At 31.2% G+C, this 22,239-nt stretch overlaps 4 protein-coding genes across 5 annotated transcripts; 2 read left to right on the top strand and 2 right to left on the bottom strand.

Moving 5' to 3' along the window:
* Positions 1 to 169: 169 nt before the first annotated feature.
* Positions 170 to 3,798, bottom strand: LOC8277347 (ankyrin repeat-containing protein At2g01680). The gene is made up of 3 exons (XM_002525949.4): positions 3,027 to 3,798; positions 2,105 to 2,514; positions 170 to 1,310 (listed from the first exon to the last, which is right to left on the bottom strand). The coding sequence occupies exons 1-3, from the start codon at positions 3,340 to 3,342 to the stop codon at positions 438 to 440; spliced, it is 1,599 nt and encodes a 532-aa protein (XP_002525995.3). The 5' UTR covers positions 3,343 to 3,798; the 3' UTR covers positions 170 to 437.
* A 2,869-nt stretch (positions 3,799 to 6,667) lies between these two features.
* On the top strand, positions 6,668 to 7,653 carry LOC8277346 (probable calcium-binding protein CML25). Its single transcript, XM_002525948.4, has one exon. It carries the CDS (start codon positions 6,902 to 6,904, stop codon positions 7,472 to 7,474), a length of 573 nt encoding a protein of 190 aa, XP_002525994.2. The 5' UTR covers positions 6,668 to 6,901; the 3' UTR covers positions 7,475 to 7,653.
* A 1,261-nt stretch (positions 7,654 to 8,914) lies between these two features.
* On the top strand, positions 8,915 to 12,743 carry LOC8277345 (actin-histidine N-methyltransferase). Of its 2 annotated transcripts, none has more exons than XM_015723447.3 (5): positions 8,915 to 9,416; positions 10,290 to 10,456; positions 10,805 to 11,104; positions 11,212 to 11,475; positions 12,132 to 12,743. In XM_015723447.3, exons 1-5 carry the CDS (start codon positions 9,098 to 9,100, stop codon positions 12,507 to 12,509), a joined length of 1,428 nt encoding a protein of 475 aa, XP_015578933.1. In that variant the 5' UTR covers positions 8,915 to 9,097; the 3' UTR covers positions 12,510 to 12,743. The 2 variants fall into 2 exon arrangements, with proteins under 2 accessions (XP_015578933.1, XP_015578934.1); XM_015723448.1 differs by having other exon boundaries at positions 9,205 to 9,416; positions 10,209 to 10,456.
* Positions 12,744 to 13,442: 699 nt separating this feature from the next.
* LOC8277344 lies at positions 13,443 to 14,103 on the bottom strand. Its single transcript, XM_015723459.3, has one exon. It carries the CDS (start codon positions 13,899 to 13,901, stop codon positions 13,671 to 13,673), a length of 231 nt encoding a protein of 76 aa, XP_015578945.1. The 5' UTR covers positions 13,902 to 14,103; the 3' UTR covers positions 13,443 to 13,670.
* Positions 14,104 to 22,239: the final 8,136 nt, after the last annotated feature.

The raw sequence follows: 22,239 nt of genomic DNA, 5'->3' as shown, positions 1-22,239 counted from the left end.
ATACTTAACTAAAGTTTCTTATTTTTATTAATTAAGATACTTTTTATTATATAAATGATGCCCTCTAAAATGCTCCAAGACAAATGATCCAGTGTTCATTACATCAGAATTTGTCTTTTAAGATTTTACTTCTGCCATATTGCAATAAAGAAGTAGATAAAGGAGGACGTTACAAGAAAGGACCATAACTTATATACAGAACTATACATTCGTCAACCCTCTGTTACACTAATACACAGAAGAAAAAAGAAAAACTAGGCAGTTCTTGCTAATTCCAAAACTGAAACCATCCAACGCTGCATTCTTTTATTTTCCTCTCCCCCTCTCTTTTATCTCTTAAACTCGGAAAAACTACGTTTGATCTGCACATATCAACAGCCACGAGCAACACTAGATACATATATTTAAACAGACTGCATTGCTGTTCAATACAGTGTTTACAGAGCATAGATCTTCTCCATATCAGAGTTGTACTCGTCAACATCTGATATGTTTGCTGAGTAGGACCATGAGAAAGACTTGCTTCCACTACCTCTTTTTATGCGCCTTTCGGAATCCCTGAAACCTCCGAAATGTTGTCGGAACACGAAGTAACACATGCTTGCAAGCGTTCCAACAAGAAGAGGTGCGCCCATTAAGGTTATTGTTATAGCCATCCATGAACTACCTTTACCCACAACCACGAAAGCTATGGACAGAAAAGACCCGCAAGTGCAAGCACAGGCAGCCCACATCAGCTTGTTAACAACAGATACAACCTGTTTCTGAGCTCTAGTGTCCCAGGCGACTAAAGTGATCTGAACCACGACCACGGCTAGAGAAATGAATAGAGATGTTGCATTTAGGAGGCAAAAGACCCGGAAACCAACATTGTCAGCTATGTTAGCCTTCCCTACTTCACCTCCATCCATTAAATATTGCCCAGGCAAGTTAAAAATAGCCAAGAAAGCAATTGAGGAGAAAAGAACAGCAACAACTGTTACAGAGTTGGTGGTATTTTGGACAGCCTCTCTGTGAAGTTTCCTCAATTCTTTTGCAATACCAGAAACCCTTCTGTTAGTCTTTTCATTTTGTATGAGTTGCGAGTGGACCTCATGCTTTATATCACTTACGGTTCTCTTCAGTTCCATTGCTTCGTCCACTGTACCAACATATCTAGCATGCTTGGCACCAGCATCTGTGAGAGCTTCCTTGATTTCCATTGAAGATTCTCCATATTGGAGTTTATCAGCCAAATCCATCGCAGTTTCACGCTGATTATTGATGACATTGACATCAATAGATCTGTAGGTCAGCAAAAGGCTCACTATCTGAAAAGAAATTGAAAAGCATAGCATAAGTACATGATGTAGTGGGAAAGGGGGAAAATATCACATCCAATGCTAGATGAAGCGACAAAGAAGCAATCCTATTGCTAGCTATTGCCCCTTAATGCTAGGTTTAGAGTTGCAGGTTTGGATCTGCAATATAGTAATAGAGAACTGCATTCGCTAGATTTTTTCAACTAAAAGGATCATTGTCTGGTTGGATTGGACTTTGATGATTATATATAAGTGTACTTTTACATCTTGTTAAGCTCATTACTCAATTTTGTTATTCATCTATCAGCAAACACATGCAGGCATGTGATCCTAGTATCATACAAGCTACAGAAAAATAAAGATTGTTCTTTAAAGTTTGGCAGTAATGGAGAACAAAAGAAAGATAAGCACAGAAGCAAAGCAGTCGGCGTTATATTAAAGCCATCCTGCAACGGGCAATCAGGAATGAGCTTAAAAGATTTATGACTAGTACCAGCCTGCAGTTACTGACAGCCTAGAAAACAGAGAAAAATTGGCTCACAGAATTTCATCCTTCCTATATTGTTTGATGTTTCTATTATAGATTAGCTGTTCTTCTAACTTTTATGCAGTCATCTTAGACAAGCAGTGCTAATACCACAAAAGACTAAGAAAGAAAGGTAGCTCATAATCCACCTTATTACAAAAGAACAAAGCAAGTTGCCTGCTGTATTCTGCATGTGAAGTGATGACTAACAAAGAAGTTAAATACAAAATTCATGCGACATATTCTCATTTGAACTAGAAATCAATAAACAAATTACCACTGGACGAGATTTCCTTGTAGCTATATGTACTGCCGTGTTACCCTTCTTGTCACGCTCATTTAGTATTGAGCAATCAGCAGATAGTATTTCCTCTACTACAGCAGTACTTTGACCTTTTACAGCCATATGAAGAGCAGTTTGGCCTTTCTTATCTTTGACACGGACAATTTCTGGGTCGCGGTCTATAAGTGCTTTTACCATTTCAACAAGGCCATACCTAGCAGCCGTGTGCAACGCAGTTTTCCCATTCTTCCTCACTATCCTTAGTGAGCTGACATCAGCATCCAAGATGGCATTAACTACATCCAAATGATATTGAACAGCTGCAGAATATAGGGGACTAGTATTTGAGGAGTCGCATAACTTGCAAAGCTCAGGCCAAATGCTCAAAAGTTCCTTTACAATACCTAAACCAACAGCAAATAATATAGAGAATTAAATAGCCTGTCAATACCTGTGGCAAAGAATATTAATAGGCGCAAATGAAACTCAAATGAATTCACATAATTCAATGTTTGCAAAGCAAGAAAATGCAATTCCGTTCCTACCAAGAGAGTGGACTTTCTATTGACAGCTCTAAATCTTGAAAAATTTCAACGTATACAAGCTTGATCTTTAACTTCTAATAAGCATATTTTGTTCAATTTCCAGTCTAAGATACTCGAGCTTACCAAGCATTTGAGTTTCTATTCTCTATTGTCTAGCCCTTCCATGTGCATATTAAAACTAGATAAATAAATCATGACAGAAAGAAAGAATTGCCAACATAGAACTAAACCAATTACCATAGCTAGTGCAACTTTAGAGCTCATAAATCACACCAAAAAAAGAAAAAAAGAGTCGAAAGCATTCCAATAGGATAAGTAAAATTAGAACAAAAGCTGATGCCTACAAGAAGCCACCAGAATCAGAATCATACCCAAATGGCCCTTCTTAGCAGCAACATGAAACGCATTCATATCAGACTTAGACCTAATCTTGACAGCCTCAATATCAGAAAACTTAACCAAGTAGCTAAAAACATCTTCAAATTTGTTCTCTGCAGCTATATACAAAGCAGTCTCCCCTGCATCAGTTTGCACAGTCATTAGATCAGAAACAGGAGAGGACCCATCACATGGTTCATCCTTTGTTATCTTCTTCACAATCTCTTTCACAGAATTAAGATCAGCTGACCGCACGGCCGAGAAAAAAGATTGGCGGGTCAAGAAGCACAGTGGATTTGCATCCATCATGATAAAGTACAGATCCTTCTTCTTTCTCTCTCTAGTTTATATGCATCAGTAAAGAGATTAACATGCCAATAAAGAAAGAGCCTCCCTTGTCCTTGAGCTGTTAAAGAGTAAGATGCAAATAAATCGATCCTTAAAGAAGTGTTTGTGTGTTTTTTTTAAGGCTTGTTTTCTTTAAAGATTCTTACTTTCTTCTCTTTTGCTCTCTTATCTTTCTGGATATAAGAAAAGGAGAAAGACAGGGTGAAGGTGTAAAGGATAATAATGGAGGGTTGTGGATACGAGTTGAGTTGAGTTATGGGTGGCCTTTGAAAATAATTCTAAGGTGTTTGCGATTGATTATTGGGTTCGGACCGATGATGACGGTAAAAACTGGGGTCTTCCATTTTGAGACTGTAATGAAGCAATCAATCCATGTTGGAGTTCACTGTTTAATGTTTTGTAAGATTCTTTCTTTATTGTTGAAGGTCAACAGAATTGTCTTGTCTGGTACAACCGGTTCTCTTTAAGGTTAACATTTATGTGTAAATCAGGAAATTAATTTTTACTTTAAATGTAATTAATTAGCTTTATTAAATAAATTATTTGTCATTATAAATAAAATAGTAAAAATTCTTTTTATTTTGATTAAATTTATCTTTATAATATTCTATCATTCATAATTTAATATATTTTGATAGTTATACTACCTTTAAATATAAAAAATAAAATAAAATTACACATCAACTTTTATAGTTTAAGTTTAATATAAAATTATAAAAAAATTATATACTAATTTTATATAGTATAAATAAGTTATCATAATTTAGAAAAAGGCAGCATATTTAAATGCAGCAAAACTAATAGTTTACTTCAGTGCCACATTTTTCTTAATGTGATAATGAAATGAAATGTTAAAATTGTTAAAAGCCGTCTATATAAAACTGTAATAATTATGAGCTTTTAAGTCCAATTTAAATTAAAATTATATCATATTTTCTACTTTTTGCAGGGTAATATAGGAAACAAATTATTGATTTAATTGTATTAAAAGTATTTTCAGAATTAGAAGATCTTGTGTTTAACTTTTAATTATAGTCAAAGAAATCAAAGAAAAGTAGATCCCAGTTTCTCCATTTTTATTCAACGGATTAATTTTAACAATTGTAAAAAGATACAACGAAAAAGAAAAATAATTATAAAAGTAAAAAAGCAAATTTCTCACAGTCAAACTTTGTATTGAAATCATTTCAATGATAGAGTGACTTTTGAAAATCAGTAAACTTTCTTATTGCATTTGGCACAACAAAGAAACCCTTACTTTTTCTTTAAAATAGGGAAAGTATATTTTTAAATTGTTCTTTTGCTATTTTATATTTCTAAAAATATAAAAATTTAATTGATAAATAAAGTCTAAAAAATTATATTTAATAACAAAAAATAAAAATAAAAATATGAAAATGTAAAGACTTAATAAAATAAAATATAAATTTAAAAGCTCGAAAGATTTAGTTAGTTAATAATGGAATACATTTTGGCATCTCCTTTCACTTCTCATGTCCTCTCTCTTTAGATATAGCAGCTTTTATGTTTTTCCCTTCTCGGAATTCGTTTAAATAATAATAATATTTAAATTATTTTATCAAAAACAACTAAATTTATAATATTAAAAAAATAAAAATTATATTTTTAATATTTTAAATACAGTAGAAATGTTAATACTATAATTATAAAAATAAAAAATACAAATATTTTATTATTTTTTCTATTTTTAATATTTAGTTATCTAAGGGGAAGTGTAACACAGAAGTACCTAGTTAAATAAAGGAACATATAAAATAGGAAAAGTAATAAAAATATTTATATTTTTTGATTTTTTGTTAAAACTATTGTATAATTTTTCTTTTCAGTTTTGGTGTGGAAAAATATCAAGAATGTAGTTTTAACTTTTTTCTAAAATTTAATTTGAGTTTTTCTCAATCCTTTTGAATTATTTTTTAGTAAGATAATAAAAAATAAAAAAATTGAAAAAAATACATTATATTTAAAAAAATTATAAATAATATCTTTTCAGAAAAACTATAAAATAAAAATAACTATTTTGTTGATATAGAATAAATAAATAAAACAAAAAAATATTGTATAATTTTTTTTTATTTTGTGAAAATATTAAAACTGAAAATTTCTAATTATTTTAATTGAATTATTTTTTTAATTTTTTCAGCAAGGTTATATAAAATAAAAAATTAAAAAACGACCACACTTTATTTTATAAAAATAAATTAAAAATAAAATTTCAACAATTTGCAAAATAAAAATAATTTTTTGTTGATATAAAATAAAAAAATAATAAAAATATTCATATTTTCTATTTTTATTAAAAATATGGTATGATTTTTTTATTTTTATTAAAATACAGTTTTTAATTATTTTTTAAAAATATAACTTGAATTGTTTTTTAGTTTTTCTGGTAATAAAATATAAAATAATAAAAATTAAAAAAATATTTTCTAAAGAAATTATAAAATAAAATATATATTTTTTGGTTAAATTTCAAAATATTTCTCAAAAAGTTTTGAGAAAATAGAAGCTGCGCCAGTCTATTTTGCTTCAGTACCCACTCGTTTTATCAGAAAAACCGGCTCCATTTGTTAAAAGGATCTCAGTTAAGCCGGCGAAGAGGATTTCTGACACGACCCACTGGGCTTCTTAATATAAATTCCCTTTTATTTTTTCCATTCCACCTCCTAAGAGCACCGAACTATAAACTTTTAACCATTCATTGTGTTTGTTATATTCTCACTTTATTTGATAAGTTTTTCTATTAACAGTACCTTATTAGATATTAAACTAAATAAAAAGGGAGGAAATATGTGATAAAATTAGATGGTTTTATGGAGTGTTGTGTCAACTTGTTTTAAATAAGAATTGGCTCTTTGAGATTTATTAGTGGGACCTCTCATGCTCAAAAGTTGAGGCCTATTCATTGTCTGTGCTCAATTAATTGGCATACTTTGAAAATTTCAACAATAAATATTATTAATTCAGCCTGAATAACTATGTATTACAAATTTAATGATATCAAAATGGGGTGTATCCGTTAAAGAAAATTGAGTAATGACCGCATCATGCTCAAAATTTAACTAAATTATATACATACATATAAATAATCATATCATAAATATGAACTTTTGCGGACAGAATGTATCAAAATAATGTATACCATTCTATTTAACTAATCTAAGTAATTAATAAACAAATCATTCTGAATGAATTTTTTACAAAAAACGTGGAAGAACTTTAAATCAAAAATCCAAATTACAACATATGGGAACACCCCAAACCCAACAAACAAAGACATCCACAACCCCCAATATTAGTGGTGCAATCACGCCTCAACTCTCTCTCTCTCCCTCACCAATTTTAGTATTTGAATTCAATTTCTCATTTCCAACGAATCCCAAACACTCTCTCTCTCTTCCCTTTCAAATACATCATTCATTTTTCTCTTCAGATACACATAAGATCTCTCTCTCTCTCTGTTTTCTTTTGCCCTGTTCATTCTTGAGAACCCGCTCAAGAAATGGGCTTTAAAGCTATTTTCCACAGGAGAAAATCCAAGAAAACCGACGATTCAGACTCAAATTCGCCCACAACAGCAAACCAAGTAACCGGATCAAGATCTCAGTCGCTAAAACTCAAACCCCACATCGAAGAACTCGAACAGGTTTTCAAGAAATTCGACGTGAACGGAGATGGAAAGATCTCATCCTTAGAACTGGGTTCTATTATGTCGTCACTTGGACACGAAGCTAATGAAGAAGAGGTAATGAAAATGATAAAAGAGTTTGATGCGGATGGAGACGGGTTCATAGATTTTAAAGAATTTGTGGAGCTCAACACTCAGGGTGTTGGGTCCGATGAGGTAATGGAGAATCTGAAAGATGCATTTGATGTATATGACATTGATGGCAATGGGTCTATTTCAGCGGAAGAATTGCATAAGGTTATGGGTAGCATTGGAGAAAGCTGTTCTATTGCTGAATGTAGGAAAATGATCAGCGGTGTTGATAGTGATGGTGATGGTATGATTGATTTTGAAGAATTTAAGGTTATGATGACTATGGGTGCTAGATGGGATTCTACTCAGCGTTAGGACGGTGGTTTATGGCGGTTGAGGGTTGCGTCCTTTGTTTTCAAGATCTGCTAGGTTTCTTTCTGGTTATTATATTTTTTATTTTTATTTTTTTTCTTTAAATTGGGATTCTCTGTTGGAACTTTGTGAATATCATTTTGAAACAAGAATACAGATTCGCTTATTTTAACATTTTTTTATGATTTGGCTTTCTAGTTTTCTTTATGCTGTTTCTTATCTATCTCATATGCAAATGCTGATTGTTCCTCAGTTCTGATGTTTAAGAAGACGCTCATACAAAATGTTGGTTGGCCATTGGCATGAAATTTTTTCTTTAGTTTACAGAGAAACAATGCCTAGTTTTCACCTAAATTAATCTGTACTAGTCATTAATAACTGGATTTTCTTCTCTCTTAATACCTGCTCAGAAATTCTACAATGTTGTTGTTCTTGTCTCGTGTCTGAAGTTCAGAATTGTTTGGTTGATTATCAATTTATTGCCTTTTGAAAGCTAGATTTTAGTGATAGGATAGGACTAGTATTATCAAATGGGTTGTTGAAGCCTTTACAGGAAGGTAAACCTGTTCATTAGATCCTGCATAACGTGTTGATCTTGATAGCATAAATTTTTGGTTTCTCTGAGTACAAGAAGAAATGCAAGAAAGCTACAATCTAACAGAAGTAATCCAAAAAAGAAAACCCTATAGGAGGGGAGTTCCAATCTTGATGCTGCTTGGAAAGATAATCAATCTGTACAAGCAGTAGCTTCTCTACTAGAACATGCAAACAACGTGATACGACCAAGGAAGGCCTGTGTAACGAGATTCTAATGTCCGACAGAAGGGGAGGGCCAACATCTGAATTGCTTTCAAGAAATCTTGATTGCATAAATTGACATGCTTCCAATAACACGGGAAACACATGCGGATTAAAAGTTGACCTGTTGCTTAACAATAACATAATACCTACGTGGTCTATTAATCATCCAATGAATTTGATTTTGTATGTTTGATAAAGAAATTTTGTTATATTGCACTTTTATTGGTCGGAGATGAATATCAGGCGGATTTGCATTGTATTGCCAAACATGAATAAAATGTTACTATATGCTTATGATCTACTCATCTTAGACAGCTGCTCACAATTTTTATATGTAATATTGCTTCTTATGAACATTGTCTTCTTTTTTTTACTTTTTTTAATTTTTTGATAGAAAGATTTTGTCTTTTTAAGAATAAGTCTTTTTTCTTTTTTTGGGTATGATTTGGTAAGTAGAAAAAGATGCCAAACGCTAGATTAATTTCTCAATTTTCAAAAAATCTGGATATTTATGGTTTGGCCACTAGGCATTCTAATCTAAAAACTGTTAATCTCCAAATATCTAAAAACAATATCTTTAATAAAACAAAATGAAACAATTTCTCTCATTTTTCTTATAAGAAAAAACCATAGCGGGCTAAGGCTTTTAAGTGGCAGAGAGCGAGCGACATTCAGCATACTCGACGCTGGCCTAACATTAGTTGCTCTTCATCAGGCCCAACTCATGAAAAAGCTTGAATCTTTGTGACTTTATCTATAAACCCACAAAATATTCCGATTACAATCCGGCAGCCGCTTTAAGGGTTAGCTCCGTCCATCATCATCATGCCTGCCTCAAAGATGGTAATGGCCTCTCTAATCCACCGCCGTCCACTAACTTGCGCCGCTTCTATTACTCGTTTAGTCTCTCACCCACCTGATCTTATCAAATGGGTGAGGCATGAAGGTGGGTTTGTTCACCAGGCAGTGAAGATATCACAAGATGGACGTAATGGGTTTGGTTTGATTGTATCTGAAGCAATTCCAAAAGGTTCTGAACTTATTGTTTTACCTGATCATATACCGTTGAAATTTGGACCTTTAGACTTGGAGGGTGCAGATGGGCCTCCATCTGTTTTGGTTCATTTGGCTCAGAAAGTTCCTGGTATGTGATTCTTAGTTTGTTCAGTGATGTGAATTTTTATTTTAATGTTGGTTTTGTTAATGTGTTATTTTTCTTTATGCTAATTGCTTGTGTTGGGTTGTTTTTGAGCTGGTTCTATAACAACTTTGCTTATTTATAATATCTTCAAGTGCAAATTTGGTTTGTCTGTCATTCAGTTATCTGGTACTTGCTTATCAAATAGCATTGCAATGCTCAAGTTGCTTCTACGACGCTAATAGGCTGATATTATACTATGTTAATTCATAGGTCTACTGTGACTTCCATATTCATTTCTTCAGCTCAATAACATGATTGAGGCTTGTAAAGTGGCATTCACAAATGTAAGAATGAGCACTCAATCATCATAGAGTCTTGGTATCAATTGTTACATTTTGTCATCTATTTATTGAAAAAAAAGAAGTACAATTTAACCAAGAACTCGGATATGAATTTTTTTATTTTCCAAAATTTTAAGGTGCCATATAATTAAAACACTTTAGTATTTCTGGTTAGGTCATTTCTTGTGATAGGAGATGATCTTATATTTTCACGATATAGTTTAATATCCTCTCATTCTATCACCATTAGCTGTCAATGACTATATGACTTGTGAATTGTATGTTTTTTCTTCAATTTCTGTGTTAGAACTCGTTTTTAGTATGCCAAATAAGTTGTATATTTATGTAAGTCTTTCTTACAGAAAATAGTATATCAATTTTCTGAATAGTAATGCTGCAAAATCCTACTGCTTTATGGTATCAGCATCATATGGGTTTTCTTTGCCCAATATAGGTTCAAAACCTCATGTGTTGTAAATTAGGCTGTTTACACTTTTCAATATGAGTAAATTGGACATGTCGGAGCATTTGGCAGACGAACTCTGGGCAATGAAATTGGGTCTGAAGCTTCTGCAAGAAAGAGCCAAGGTTGGATCTTTTTGGTGGCCATACATCAGCAATCTTCCTGAAGCATACAGCATCCCAATCTTTTTCCCTGGGGAGGATATAAAGAATCTGCAGTATGCTCCTCTCCTTCACCAGGTAACTAACTTGACCAGCTTTAAAGCCAATATGTGCTTTCTAATCAAATGGTCAAGGCTGTGAGGGAAAATTGAAAACCCTGTCTATCACATGTGTTTTGAAGACTTCTGTTGATGTACTACAATAACACAAAATGATATAGAGTTACCTATAGAAAAGAAACAGATGTAGGGTCTGCCACTGTGACATAAGATCAAGTTCCCTATGCTGTATTCCTGCATATGGATTCTCTAATGCAGGCTAGTTGGAATGTTAAAATATCCTGATTTGGCTATTTCAGAGCCCCTTAATATGTGTAGATAGTTTTGACTGTAACCAGCAGCGCTTTCTTTTTTCCTGGTGTACCAGGTAAATAAAAGATGCCGATTTCTTCTTGATTTTGAGAAAGAAGTCGAGCATACTCTCAAAAATCTAAAACCAAGTGATCACCCTTACGGGGGTCAACACGTAGATGCATCCTCACTTGGATGGGCAATGTCAGCAGTCTCATCTAGGGCATTCCGCTTGTATGGAAACAAGCTTCCAGATGGAATCCATAGTGATGTCCCCATGATGCTTCCTCTCATTGATATGTGCAATCACAGCTTCAATCCAAATGCACAAGTTTTGCAAGAACATGATCCAGGAAATGCTAAAATGCTTATAAAGGCAAGTCATTTTCCTTTTTCTTAGAAAACATTTTCTTATGTTTTCGGCAACTTAATGTGTTCCTTAGTGTCATGTAGAAGTTATCTTGATGCTCTCCATTAAATCAGGTTGTGGCAGAAAAACCAATTGAACAAGCAGATTCTTTGCTAATTAATTATGGATGTTTGAATAATGATATTTTTCTATTGGATTATGGGTTTGTGATACCTTCAAACCCTTACGACTGCATTGAGCTCAAATATGACGGAGCTCTGCTGGATGCTGCAAGCATGGCTGCTGGGGTATCATCACCTAACTTCTCTTCACCAGCTCGGTGGCAGCAAAAGATTTTATCCCAGCTAAATTTAGATGGAGATGCTCCTATTCTCAAGGTTTGTGTTCCACTTTCTTATCAACTATTTATATTAAAAATGAAAGGGGAAAAATTTTCCTCATCCATCTTAATAGTAAGTTGAAGCCAGCTTCAACTTATAATTTCCCCATCTCTCTGATTTTCTAATCAACAGCAAATTGTTTTTTGAGTTTAAATAACTATACTATATTTTTCTTCTGTACAGCAATTTTATACCATAATCAATGATTTTTATTCTGGTACTATCAGTCGTTTTTAAGAATTCGGTCAATGTCTGGAGTTTTAAGCTATGTCATCATGCTTGTAGGGTAGTGTTTGTGTAGGTATTTAAATGTACATTTTTGTTCTCATAGTTTTGTTGTCTTATAAAACTACTGGATTTGTCGTCTTATAAAGGTGCTGGGATGAGTATTTTATTCACAATGTGTCTTCACTGGGTTGGAACACTGCAGGTGATTGATAGAATGAATTTCCCTCAGCTTCTTTAATTTCAAAAATAGAAACTAAAGCGACTAGTATGTAGGATTAAAGTTCACATCTAAGATCAATCCGTCCAGCTGTAAGCTGGTATAAGTTCTCCGTTTTTCATAATGATTTGGACTACTGCATGAGAGATCCTTAAGCTAGACATGCATTTGAACGTTCAGATTTTTGCCTTTTGCCCTTATGTAACAGGTAACAATAGGAGGCCAGGAACTGATTGAGGGACGCCTATTGGCAGCGCTCAGAGTTCTTCTTGCAAATGACATGGAAATAGTGCAAAAGCATGATTTAGACGCCCTCAAATCTTTATCAGTAATTGCTCCTCTTGGAATTGCAAATGAAGTAGATGCTTTTCGTACGGTCATTGCTCTGTGTGTGATTGCACTAGGACACTTCCCCACCAAAATAATGGATGATGAATCCTTGTTGAAACCGGATGTTTCAGCTTCAACTGAATTGGCCATCCAATTCAGAATCCAGAAGAAATCCGTAATCATAGATGTGATGAGAGATCTCACTAGGAGAGTGAAGTCACTTCTGTCAAAGGACATGTCCACTACTCAAGGCTAATTTGTTATTGGAAGGGGAACCTTTCTTTCTATGATTTGTTTGACGTTTATCGGTGATGTTGCTCCACTATTATCATGTATGTTGCCATTACTACCGTTGTTTCTTTTTAGTTTATTTTCCTTTATTCTCTTTAATCTCTGTACTTTGTAGAAAATTTTGATCGACTGTAATTGCTCGTATCTCTTCTCAGTAGAGGTTTTATTGAAGTTAATTTACATCCCAGATTATCTCTTATTCTACTGTTTTGGAGCATGCAGCTTTTGGAACTGCCTTAAGTTGCTTTAGTAAATAGGATTTGGGTCTACCCAAAGACAAATAAAAGGAAAGTTGAGCTGGGTCACTAGGAACTCAATTGAGGATTAATGGAGTCTTAACATTTTAAATGTGCAGTTCTTCTGCTTGCATATGTGTTCAACATATGGATCCAAGTCTGAACGAAGATGAAAAACAGAGAAAAGTATAATTCTGTTTGAAGAAAACATAATTAAAAGAAATGGGGTTCCCTTCATGTGAGGGGAAAGTTGGTGAAGACCCTTTGTGTTTAAACCCAGACATCTGTTAAAAACTCGGTGCATGTTTGCCAAATCATTACGCATGCCTTAATTGCTGACCAAAATTTGACACATCGTATGTAAAAACTCTTCTTTATTTCCCTGGTGTGGTGTGCAATTCAGAGAGGAACTTTCCTTTATAATTGTCTAGTAAATAGAAAGATGGAAACATATAGAAATGTCTAGTAAATAGAAATATTGTGCAATAGGGTATAACTATAGAGAAATTGAACCATGGATGGAGATATTTTCAGTCCAGTCCATACCTCATCCAACCTGAACTTCTAAAAATAATATTAAAAACGGCACTTTTAATCCATCGAAATTGACAGATTATAGTTATGGAGGTAACCCAAAAAAGGGAGACAAGAACTTCACATCATAGCTTTTTAAGTTCCTATCACTGCCTTCATTAAAGATATATATATACAGCTGCAGCAAACCCCCACAAAACAGAGCAAAGTGTAGGCAGGGATAGAGCCAAGATAAGAAGAAAAAAAAGGGAAACTAAGAAACGGAAAAAAAAGATTTCTAGAACCTATGTGCATAAAGTCTCATCATGATGTTGTTCATATTCTTCAGTACTACTGGATAACTTTCTGTCAGTTACCTACTGAGATAAGATAGGTCTCTCTGCTAAACCAAGAGGCGAACGCGACCTTTCTCTGCTAATCTTGCATATTACGCGTCTCAACTCTGCCTGTTTCAACGATGGATGCTTGATAATCTCAAATTCTTGCTTGATCTTTATCACTTGGCTGTGAATTGGAATACCAACATCCCCACATCCATCTTCTGTACTATATTTGATGTTGCTGTTCTTGATATGCTTCTCCTCCATTGGTTTTGATTGATTTGAGGATGATGGCAAAATCTTGAAGAGAAAAAAGAAAAAAGAAAAAAAACTGAGACCCTTTTTATGAAAGAGGGAAAGAAGTCACACTTTAGGGTTCGCACAACTGCTTATGAAGAGATATAAATTGGACTGGAGAAGTATGTATATATATATATATATATAGAGAGAGAGAGAGAGAGAGAGAGAGAAAGAAAATGACATGTTTTGGTCATGAAGGACGCCAAAGAGAAGAAGGTGGTATTTTATGTTTATTTAATTGATTAATAGAAGTTGCTCCATATGTATCCATTCTAAGACGACTCTTTTGAACCGTGTAAGAAAGCAATCATATATGTGATTTTATACCCAATTTGTCCTTTTTATTATTATTTACATTTCTGTTTTCTCCATTTGAGGGTCAAACAATGGTTCCGAGTTCCAACTGCTCAGCTGGGTATTTAGGTGGCTGGCCAACTGCTTCTATACACATCTCTACACAATATATATTCCTTTATTTGACTGGTCTTTGCAATCTTCATCTACCATAATTCTTTTTAGTAAGAAAAATAGTATTAATAATATTAAAACATATTGTCAAAGTTAAAAGGAATGTAGGAAGTAATTAAGACTGTCTGGACTAGAGTTGCTCCAATATTAAATTGGGATAAAAACAGAAAAATCTGGAAGAGTAGGAGTTCTAAAGGGCAACCACAGAAGCAAATAATTAATAGGAACATATTCTTTGAATAGAATTACTTAGAAAGATCAAAAGAATTTAATGATACAATGGATTTTGCCAGATGCATTAGCGTTTTAGAGAGGATTCAGAATTTAAATACAGAATTTCGTATCATAAATTAATTTTGTTGACATTTAATATTATTTCACATGCATTCACATATAAGCATCTCTTCTCCTTTAATGGAGAGTTGCACATAGGCAATTTTCATGATTATCTTTTCACCATGATCTAAGGAGGGTATTACTTATAAACTTATTTTATAAATATTTTTTTTTAAATATTTACTATTTATTATTAATAGTATTATGAGAAGACATAAACACCCTGTTTAATATATATATAATCATTAAATTAAATAAATGTGAATATATTGTAATTCTTTATACTTGTGGGGTAGAAGGAGGAGTTTTTATTGTTCCGTCCGATCCAACCAAAATTCAAAATCAAAGTCTTCTCTTATATATATTTTGACAATTGTGTGGCTCCATAATTGTTGTTATCTCCTCTCAAGCTGTGAAATATTGAGTATGCTTATATAGGAGTGCAAATCACACTTTACTTCTACATTTTGATTTTTTAGCCATATTCATGTTTTAGTTTAATTTTAATTTTAATAGGTCAGACACATCAAATTCTTTAAGTAATCATACTTTATTTTAATCCATCAATAAGATAATAACAATTAATTTTTGTTTATATAAATTTTTAAATTCTTTTTTAATAATATGTAATTATATATTACCAATTAAAATGAGATCAACTAAAATAATATAAGGTAATTTTTATAATTTATATACCCTTAAAATATTCGAGAAATTAGTTTATTTTATGAAAGAATATGAAGATTATTATTATTTTTCATAATTCAGCAATAAATTTCATGATTATGAAAAATTCAATATTTTTTATAAATTTACTAATTTTTTTATAAATCATTAAATTTTATAAAAACTATAATTTTTTTTAATATTAATCACTTTTTCGCAACTATTTTTACTTATGAAAAATTATGAAAAAGAAATTATTATTTTTCATAATTTAACAACATATAAATTTTTCATAAATTTGTCACCTTTTCGTAAATCATTAAATTTCGTAAAGGTATTTTTTTTTTGCAACTAGTAACAATTACGAAAAATTAGTAATTTGAGAAAAATATGAAGAAGATTATCATTTTTCGTAATTTAATAAAGTATTTTGCGATTACACAAAATTTCATATTTTTTATAAATTATTAAATTTTATAAATGTAATCATTTTTTCATAATATAATTCTTTTTTGTAACTAGTAACACTTATGAAAAATTAACATAATTTATAAAAAATAAAAAAATATTATCATTTTCAATAAAATATTAATTATTTTCATAGTTGTAAAATTGTAAAAGGCTTAACAGATTACTGGTATCTTTATTTATAAAATCTAAAAGATAAAATTAAAATTATTAAAAACCAATGGTAAAATAAAGTTATTTTGTAAATAAAATGAACCTATAAAACACCTTAACAAATGTGTAAAAATACGCTATTTGTTGTTCTTCTTTTTCTTTATAGAATTTCTCAGTTTTTTAATATACTGATATGGGGACTATTTTTCTTATATATAGATTTGGGGTCTGTTAGACCAATCTCCAGAATGCTAGCAATGTACCCTTTTAAATATTATTTTAGTGGTTTAGAAAAGAAGTTTTTGGGAGAAAAAGTTGAAGATTTGTTCGTTAATCTTCTCAAGTGGAAATAACTCTTTTGTCAAATCTAATGCCATTGGACTCTGACTTACAATCCCCTCTTTTACGTAACAATACTACAACTGTAAAAAAGAAGAGAAATTGGTCTAGTCTGAGTTTTGATTTTGAAGGAATTGATACGATTATATTACCATTGATTAAAAAAATTAAAAAAAAAAAAACTTTAGGTGTACAATTGACTAATTGGGAAAAGTTAAGAGGCATAATTATGTATTTGTTTTCCAGAATCCAAGGAAAACGTGTAAGAACATTGATACATGAGATGAGCCTCTTTCGGTTGACCTAACGCATGTATCTCCCCATCTATTCACATGCTCCATACATTTTATATCTATCCAAAATCACCCTTCTGCTTCTGTCACATTCTCTTAATGGAGAAACGGTGGAGATTTGAGTTGTTCGGTGCATAACCTAATTATGTAAATCGGTGGAAATTAAAAATTTGAATTTGAAATCTTAAATTGAATTACACATACAATAAGTAGAACTAAAGAAAGTTCGCTGCTTAAATATAAATTTGATATAAATAAATGTGGATGTATTTATTAATACTTCTAACACAATTTGATTTTTTTTAGGATTGATGATTTTATAACACAATTTAATTAAATTATATATATATACAAAATAGATATTCGTTATATACATGCTTAGAAAATATTTAATTAATCGGGTTAATGACTAATATGTATTACACCATAATCTACACAATTAAAATGTTTAATGTAAATTGTGATTATATACATATTTAAATTTTACTCATATCTTGAAATAACTAATTTATAAATCACTGATCAAATTCTCAACTCTAGTTAAGTTGATAGTTAAAATATGAGATAAAATCAAATTATGAATATTATATATAAATATAATTTAGAGATATTATTATTTAGGCTTGGTGTATACACTAAGATTAATATGAGAGTGATATATATGTATAATTATTTTATACTTTAATATTGAATGATTGATAAATGTTTCATCGTCTAAAACTAGTAAATATATACCAAATATGTATTAGTTTAATATGTAATTTGGCATACAAGTGAAAATATAATATGCAAGAATTTTCTTACAATTTAATAGGGTGGAATCGATGGCTATATAACTTTGAAACTTTCGTAAAGTATGAAGTCTACGAATTCAGCTTTCAATCTTTAAAACAAAAAACAGAAAGAAAAACAAAGTTCAAATAAGGTTCAAAGGACCCCAATGAGAAAGTGGTAATTGTCTCTACAAACTTATATCGGACTAAAACTTTCAGAGGAGGTTGTTGACGTGTTAGTTATGGCGTCATTGGTAGGTTATACGGTTACGGCTGCTGAACGGCTTCGCTGGCTATATTATGCGTGAAGTGCTTGGCTACTTCTACCACGTGGCTCTTTCTTATTTGCTCTTCATTTCCAACTTATCGTACCTGACTAGCTATTTAGTTTTTGTGTAATTTCCTTTTTCTGAATTAAGTTTTTCCTTTTAAAAAAGATAGAAGCTTGTGTATTAATAAGGCAGAAAACCTTAATAAGTACAAAAGAGATAGAAAAGCCTCTATAAGAATCTCTTTGTTACGGCTTCTCTCACCACTGCTCTTGCCGCTGCCGGCAGAACCACTACACCCCAAAGAGGAAGAATTGTACTGATAAGTCCCCATTTTAGTAAATTCTTCTTTTTTGTGTGTTCTTTTTCGTGTTTTAACCACATCTTCCTATGGTTTATTTATAACCATGTAAATTGAAAACTTGATGGTAATTTCAGGATACAAAATATGTATAATTTCTTTTTTAGCTTAATTATAACATCTCGGCCATAGTATTAACATTATCTTTTCTTTCTTTTCTTTTTTCTTTTGTTGAAAAAAAGAATTAAATAATTTGTTATGATATAGTAGTTGAGTGCTTACCTTGTAATGAAGGGTTCCACTTTACTAACTAAGATTAGGATTACAAAATAAGTTTCTTGACTTTCTAAGATTTTAATATAATTCCATTATGAGATCACATAATTTTATTAGAATGTGTGATTTCATTGGCCAAGCAAATGATTTAAGAAGTCAAGAGTATGAATTCTTTCTAGTATTTTATTTTATTAGAAAGAGAATTAAGGTCTAGTATAAAAAGATAGTATCATTATGTGGATACTAATGATGTAGAAACAAATTATATATTGTCTTGATTATAGGCCTAGAGGATTGTGTATAAGAAATCATTCTACCTTAATAGGCAAGTAAATCTTGATTAAAAAGGGTTGTTAGTTAGGGAAGGACTATAGCAAATGTCAAAATATTGAAAGTTTCATAGCTTTCTGACCCATATAGTGGTGCAATGACATTGATAAAGATTGACAACGAAAAAAGAAAGAAAGATAAAGGAAGGAAAAGAAAAAAAAAGGTACCCATTAGCTTTGCTTAGCATTTGAAGTCTGAATTCTTGATGCTTGAATACGAAGCTTCGGAAGTCCATTTCTTTACTATGCAGATTGTTGCTCTCATTTTACTTCTCATCACCATTACTGCATTCAATCGTACTACTTTGTCTAACAGCAGAATGAGACATGTTAACTACGGCACTAGAAGCTTCTTTTTTTAAAAATTAATGTCCCATAAGTTTTTTTTCCTGTTGGGGGGGTTTGATGTATGGAAACATGAAATCATTATATATTAGAACAAAAGGAAAACTAGGCCTGGCTTTTTCCGTTAGTGCCTTCTCATGGATTTGCAGGACAGGCTTAAGAGGTAAACATAAGCCCAACTCTTAGCGGGCTCAGTAGCAACTGGTCCATATCTCATATTAGCAGATTAATATGTACCAACCTAACCAGCCTCCCTCTCTCTCTCTCTCTCTCTGAAAACATTAGCTTTTAGATCTTAAAATATGGATATATGTAGTCTCTCTCTCTTTCTTTTCAAGGGAGACTGTTAATATGTGGAACTAGAATGTTTATGGGTACTCTTACCCAGTGTGACCATTTACCATATTTAAACTGAGGCACTGGTTTTTCTCTTTTTTATATATAGCACATAGCTAAGGTAAATCCAAAACTTATTATATATTGCATGCTGTGTATGAACAAATCATAACTTCAGGGGTGAAATTTCTATTTATAAAATAAATATGCTCAGGTTTCTATAGATTAATAAAATATAAAAAAAAATGAAAGATTCTATTTATATCGTATTTAAAACATATTTTGAGAATTTCTACTTCTCATTTTAGATTTTTTTAACTAATTAGAGTTTTTTTAACATTTCGAGTTTTTATTAAGTATTAATATTTTTTTTTGGATAGAGAGGACACATATTATAAACAAATCAAATAAAGAAAAAGATGCATAATCTAATTCTTTTTCACGTACTTTCTTAGAAAATAAATGCTTTACTCAAGGGTGAATTCCTACGTGAAGTTGATTTTTTGTTTTCCCCTGGCTAAGCAAACTTGATTTGCTTCCACTCTAGGTTATATTCCTAACAGTGAGGCCATTCATTCAATGTCCCAACGGTGGAACTCACTGTTGCAGAATTTGCACCACGACACTGTTCTTAGGATTGCTACCAAGTGGGGTAAATTGCACAAATGGCCCCTCAAATTTGTCTTATATATCATAATAGTCCCTAAATTTTATTTTATATCACTAAATTCTTAAATTTTAACAGAAAAATTACTAAACTCATTTCTATCAGTTTCCGTTTAAGAGACACATTTAAGAGACAGACGGAAATCTGATATTGCAGTCCATCTGATTAAGCTTTTTTCTTAAAAAATTATATCATTCTTACATGTATAGAACCAATAAGATGAAGACATTTGACATTCATTTAAAAATTAAAAAAAGATACATTAAACTAAATAAATTAAATTAAATAATAATATTTAAAAAAAATATTAAAATTAAAATTAGCATGTTAATATAAATTGAACATTAATCCCTTAAAACCCACTTAAATCACCCCAAAAAAATAGTTTTAACCAAATTATAAATCATAAAAAGTTAAACATAATTTTCTCGAGAAAAAAAAAAATCAAACTTTCTAGAAAAACAAACAAGGCTTCTGTGGGGATAAACATAATTAAATAAGTTATAATTACGACAACAAGGGTGCTGTTAGGATTCAGATCTGCGTGTTGGTGGTTGAGAAAGGTACGGTACTATTTTCAGTAAAGTTGATCATAATTATTATGGCTCGCAGGGCAGATATGCTTGCTGCTTTTGCTGTGTTGATTCGGAATGGTAGAAGGGAGATGATTAATGGATCAACCTACCTCAGACCTGTTCTATACAAATCTGCTGCTGAAGCTTTTTCAGTCCACTATAGCTGAAGAAACTGGTCTTAATGATTTTGCCATTTTCACTCCTAGTATAAACTGTTGTAATAATTTTACTGCTTACTTATTTAGGATACTTCTAATTACGACTAGCGAAACACTTTTTACAAGGAAGTCTTTCCTTTAATTGCTCTCAAATTCTCCCCTTGAACATATTTGTATGTTAAACAGTCATTCTTTTGCTTAATCATGATGATATCTTCTGATCAAAACCAAATAGAGAAAAGGAATTGATTATTTAATTTTGTCGGACTGCAGTCTTACGAATCAGCAATAATAAATAACTTCTTCCTGCAACGTTAACATTAGATAAAATTAACAATGATTGTTTTATTTTTATGCATTGCTATCAATGATTTCTTTAACCGGAAACTGAGGTTAAGCATTTGCCATATCCAGAAAAATTATCATTATGAACTGAATCCGAATTTGATATGAAATCACACTCTAATAGAAAAACTAACAAATAAAACAAGACAAAAAAAAAAAAAACCCTATAACTATTTACTGAAAATAATTTTAAAAACCAAACTGATTTATATGTTCTGATAATTAAAAAAAAATCAAAGTCAATTATGTGGCTTGATGATTGATAATTGACGACAAATAAAAAAGATATTCAGAAAAAGAATGTAAAAGAAAAGATTCAATAAATACACAAAAGTAGAGTAATTAGAGGATCAGCTCTGAGGAATTATATATAATTTTTCTATGGAGGGAGAACAATTTTCTTGTTTGTCACTTCATGACTGCAAGAGGCATGGCTTATATTTTCGGAAGGTACATTATCAAACCGAAACTTGTTGATTGTCTTTTCGTCGTTGAAAATAGAGAATTGTTTTTCAATTAGAAAGTTCTTCCGGACATACTGAAACTAGGAATCAATATGTTCTAGAAGACAAATAAACGAATGGCAAACTTGTGGACGATTTATTAATCATTAGCCCACTGGAAATGGCAGCGCCAAACTGTACTTACTTGTTCATGGATCCTTTAACCTGTATAACTCTGGAGAAAGAACTTTCTATACAACTGTTGTTATCTGTGACCGATGCCATGTAGCTAATGGCTTATAATTAATAGTTTATTAACTGTTGTTAGTATGTTAATTAAATATTAAATATATAATTTATTTTATTATATTATTTTTAATTATACGAATTAGTATAAATAATTATAATAATTAAAAGTGTTATAGTTAATTTTTTTAGTTCAATCGTATTTATTATTAAAAATATTTATAAATTATTTTTAAAATAAAAATTAACAATTAAATTCTACTAATAAAAAATTTCTAATTTTCAATAATTATTACTATCATAAATATTTAAATGTTAGCTATAATTTTAAAATAATTATTATAAATTAAAAAAATTTAATGATATGAAATAAACTTAAAATAGATTATTATTATTACTAAATTTTCTTAATAGATATAATATATTGTTCAAATAAATAAAAAAATTAAATCAGTTATAAACTAATAAGAAAACTCTAAAATAGAGCCGATACAATCGATAGTTGATTGAGACTAAATC

This window comes from Ricinus communis, chromosome 5 (genome assembly GCF_019578655.1).
Source record: "Ricinus communis isolate WT05 ecotype wild-type chromosome 5, ASM1957865v1, whole genome shotgun sequence".
In the NCBI taxonomy this organism is placed as follows: Eukaryota; Viridiplantae; Streptophyta; class Magnoliopsida; order Malpighiales; family Euphorbiaceae; genus Ricinus; species Ricinus communis.
Note: the sequence above shows the minus strand (reverse complement) of the source record. Positions and strands in the feature narration are given on the sequence as shown.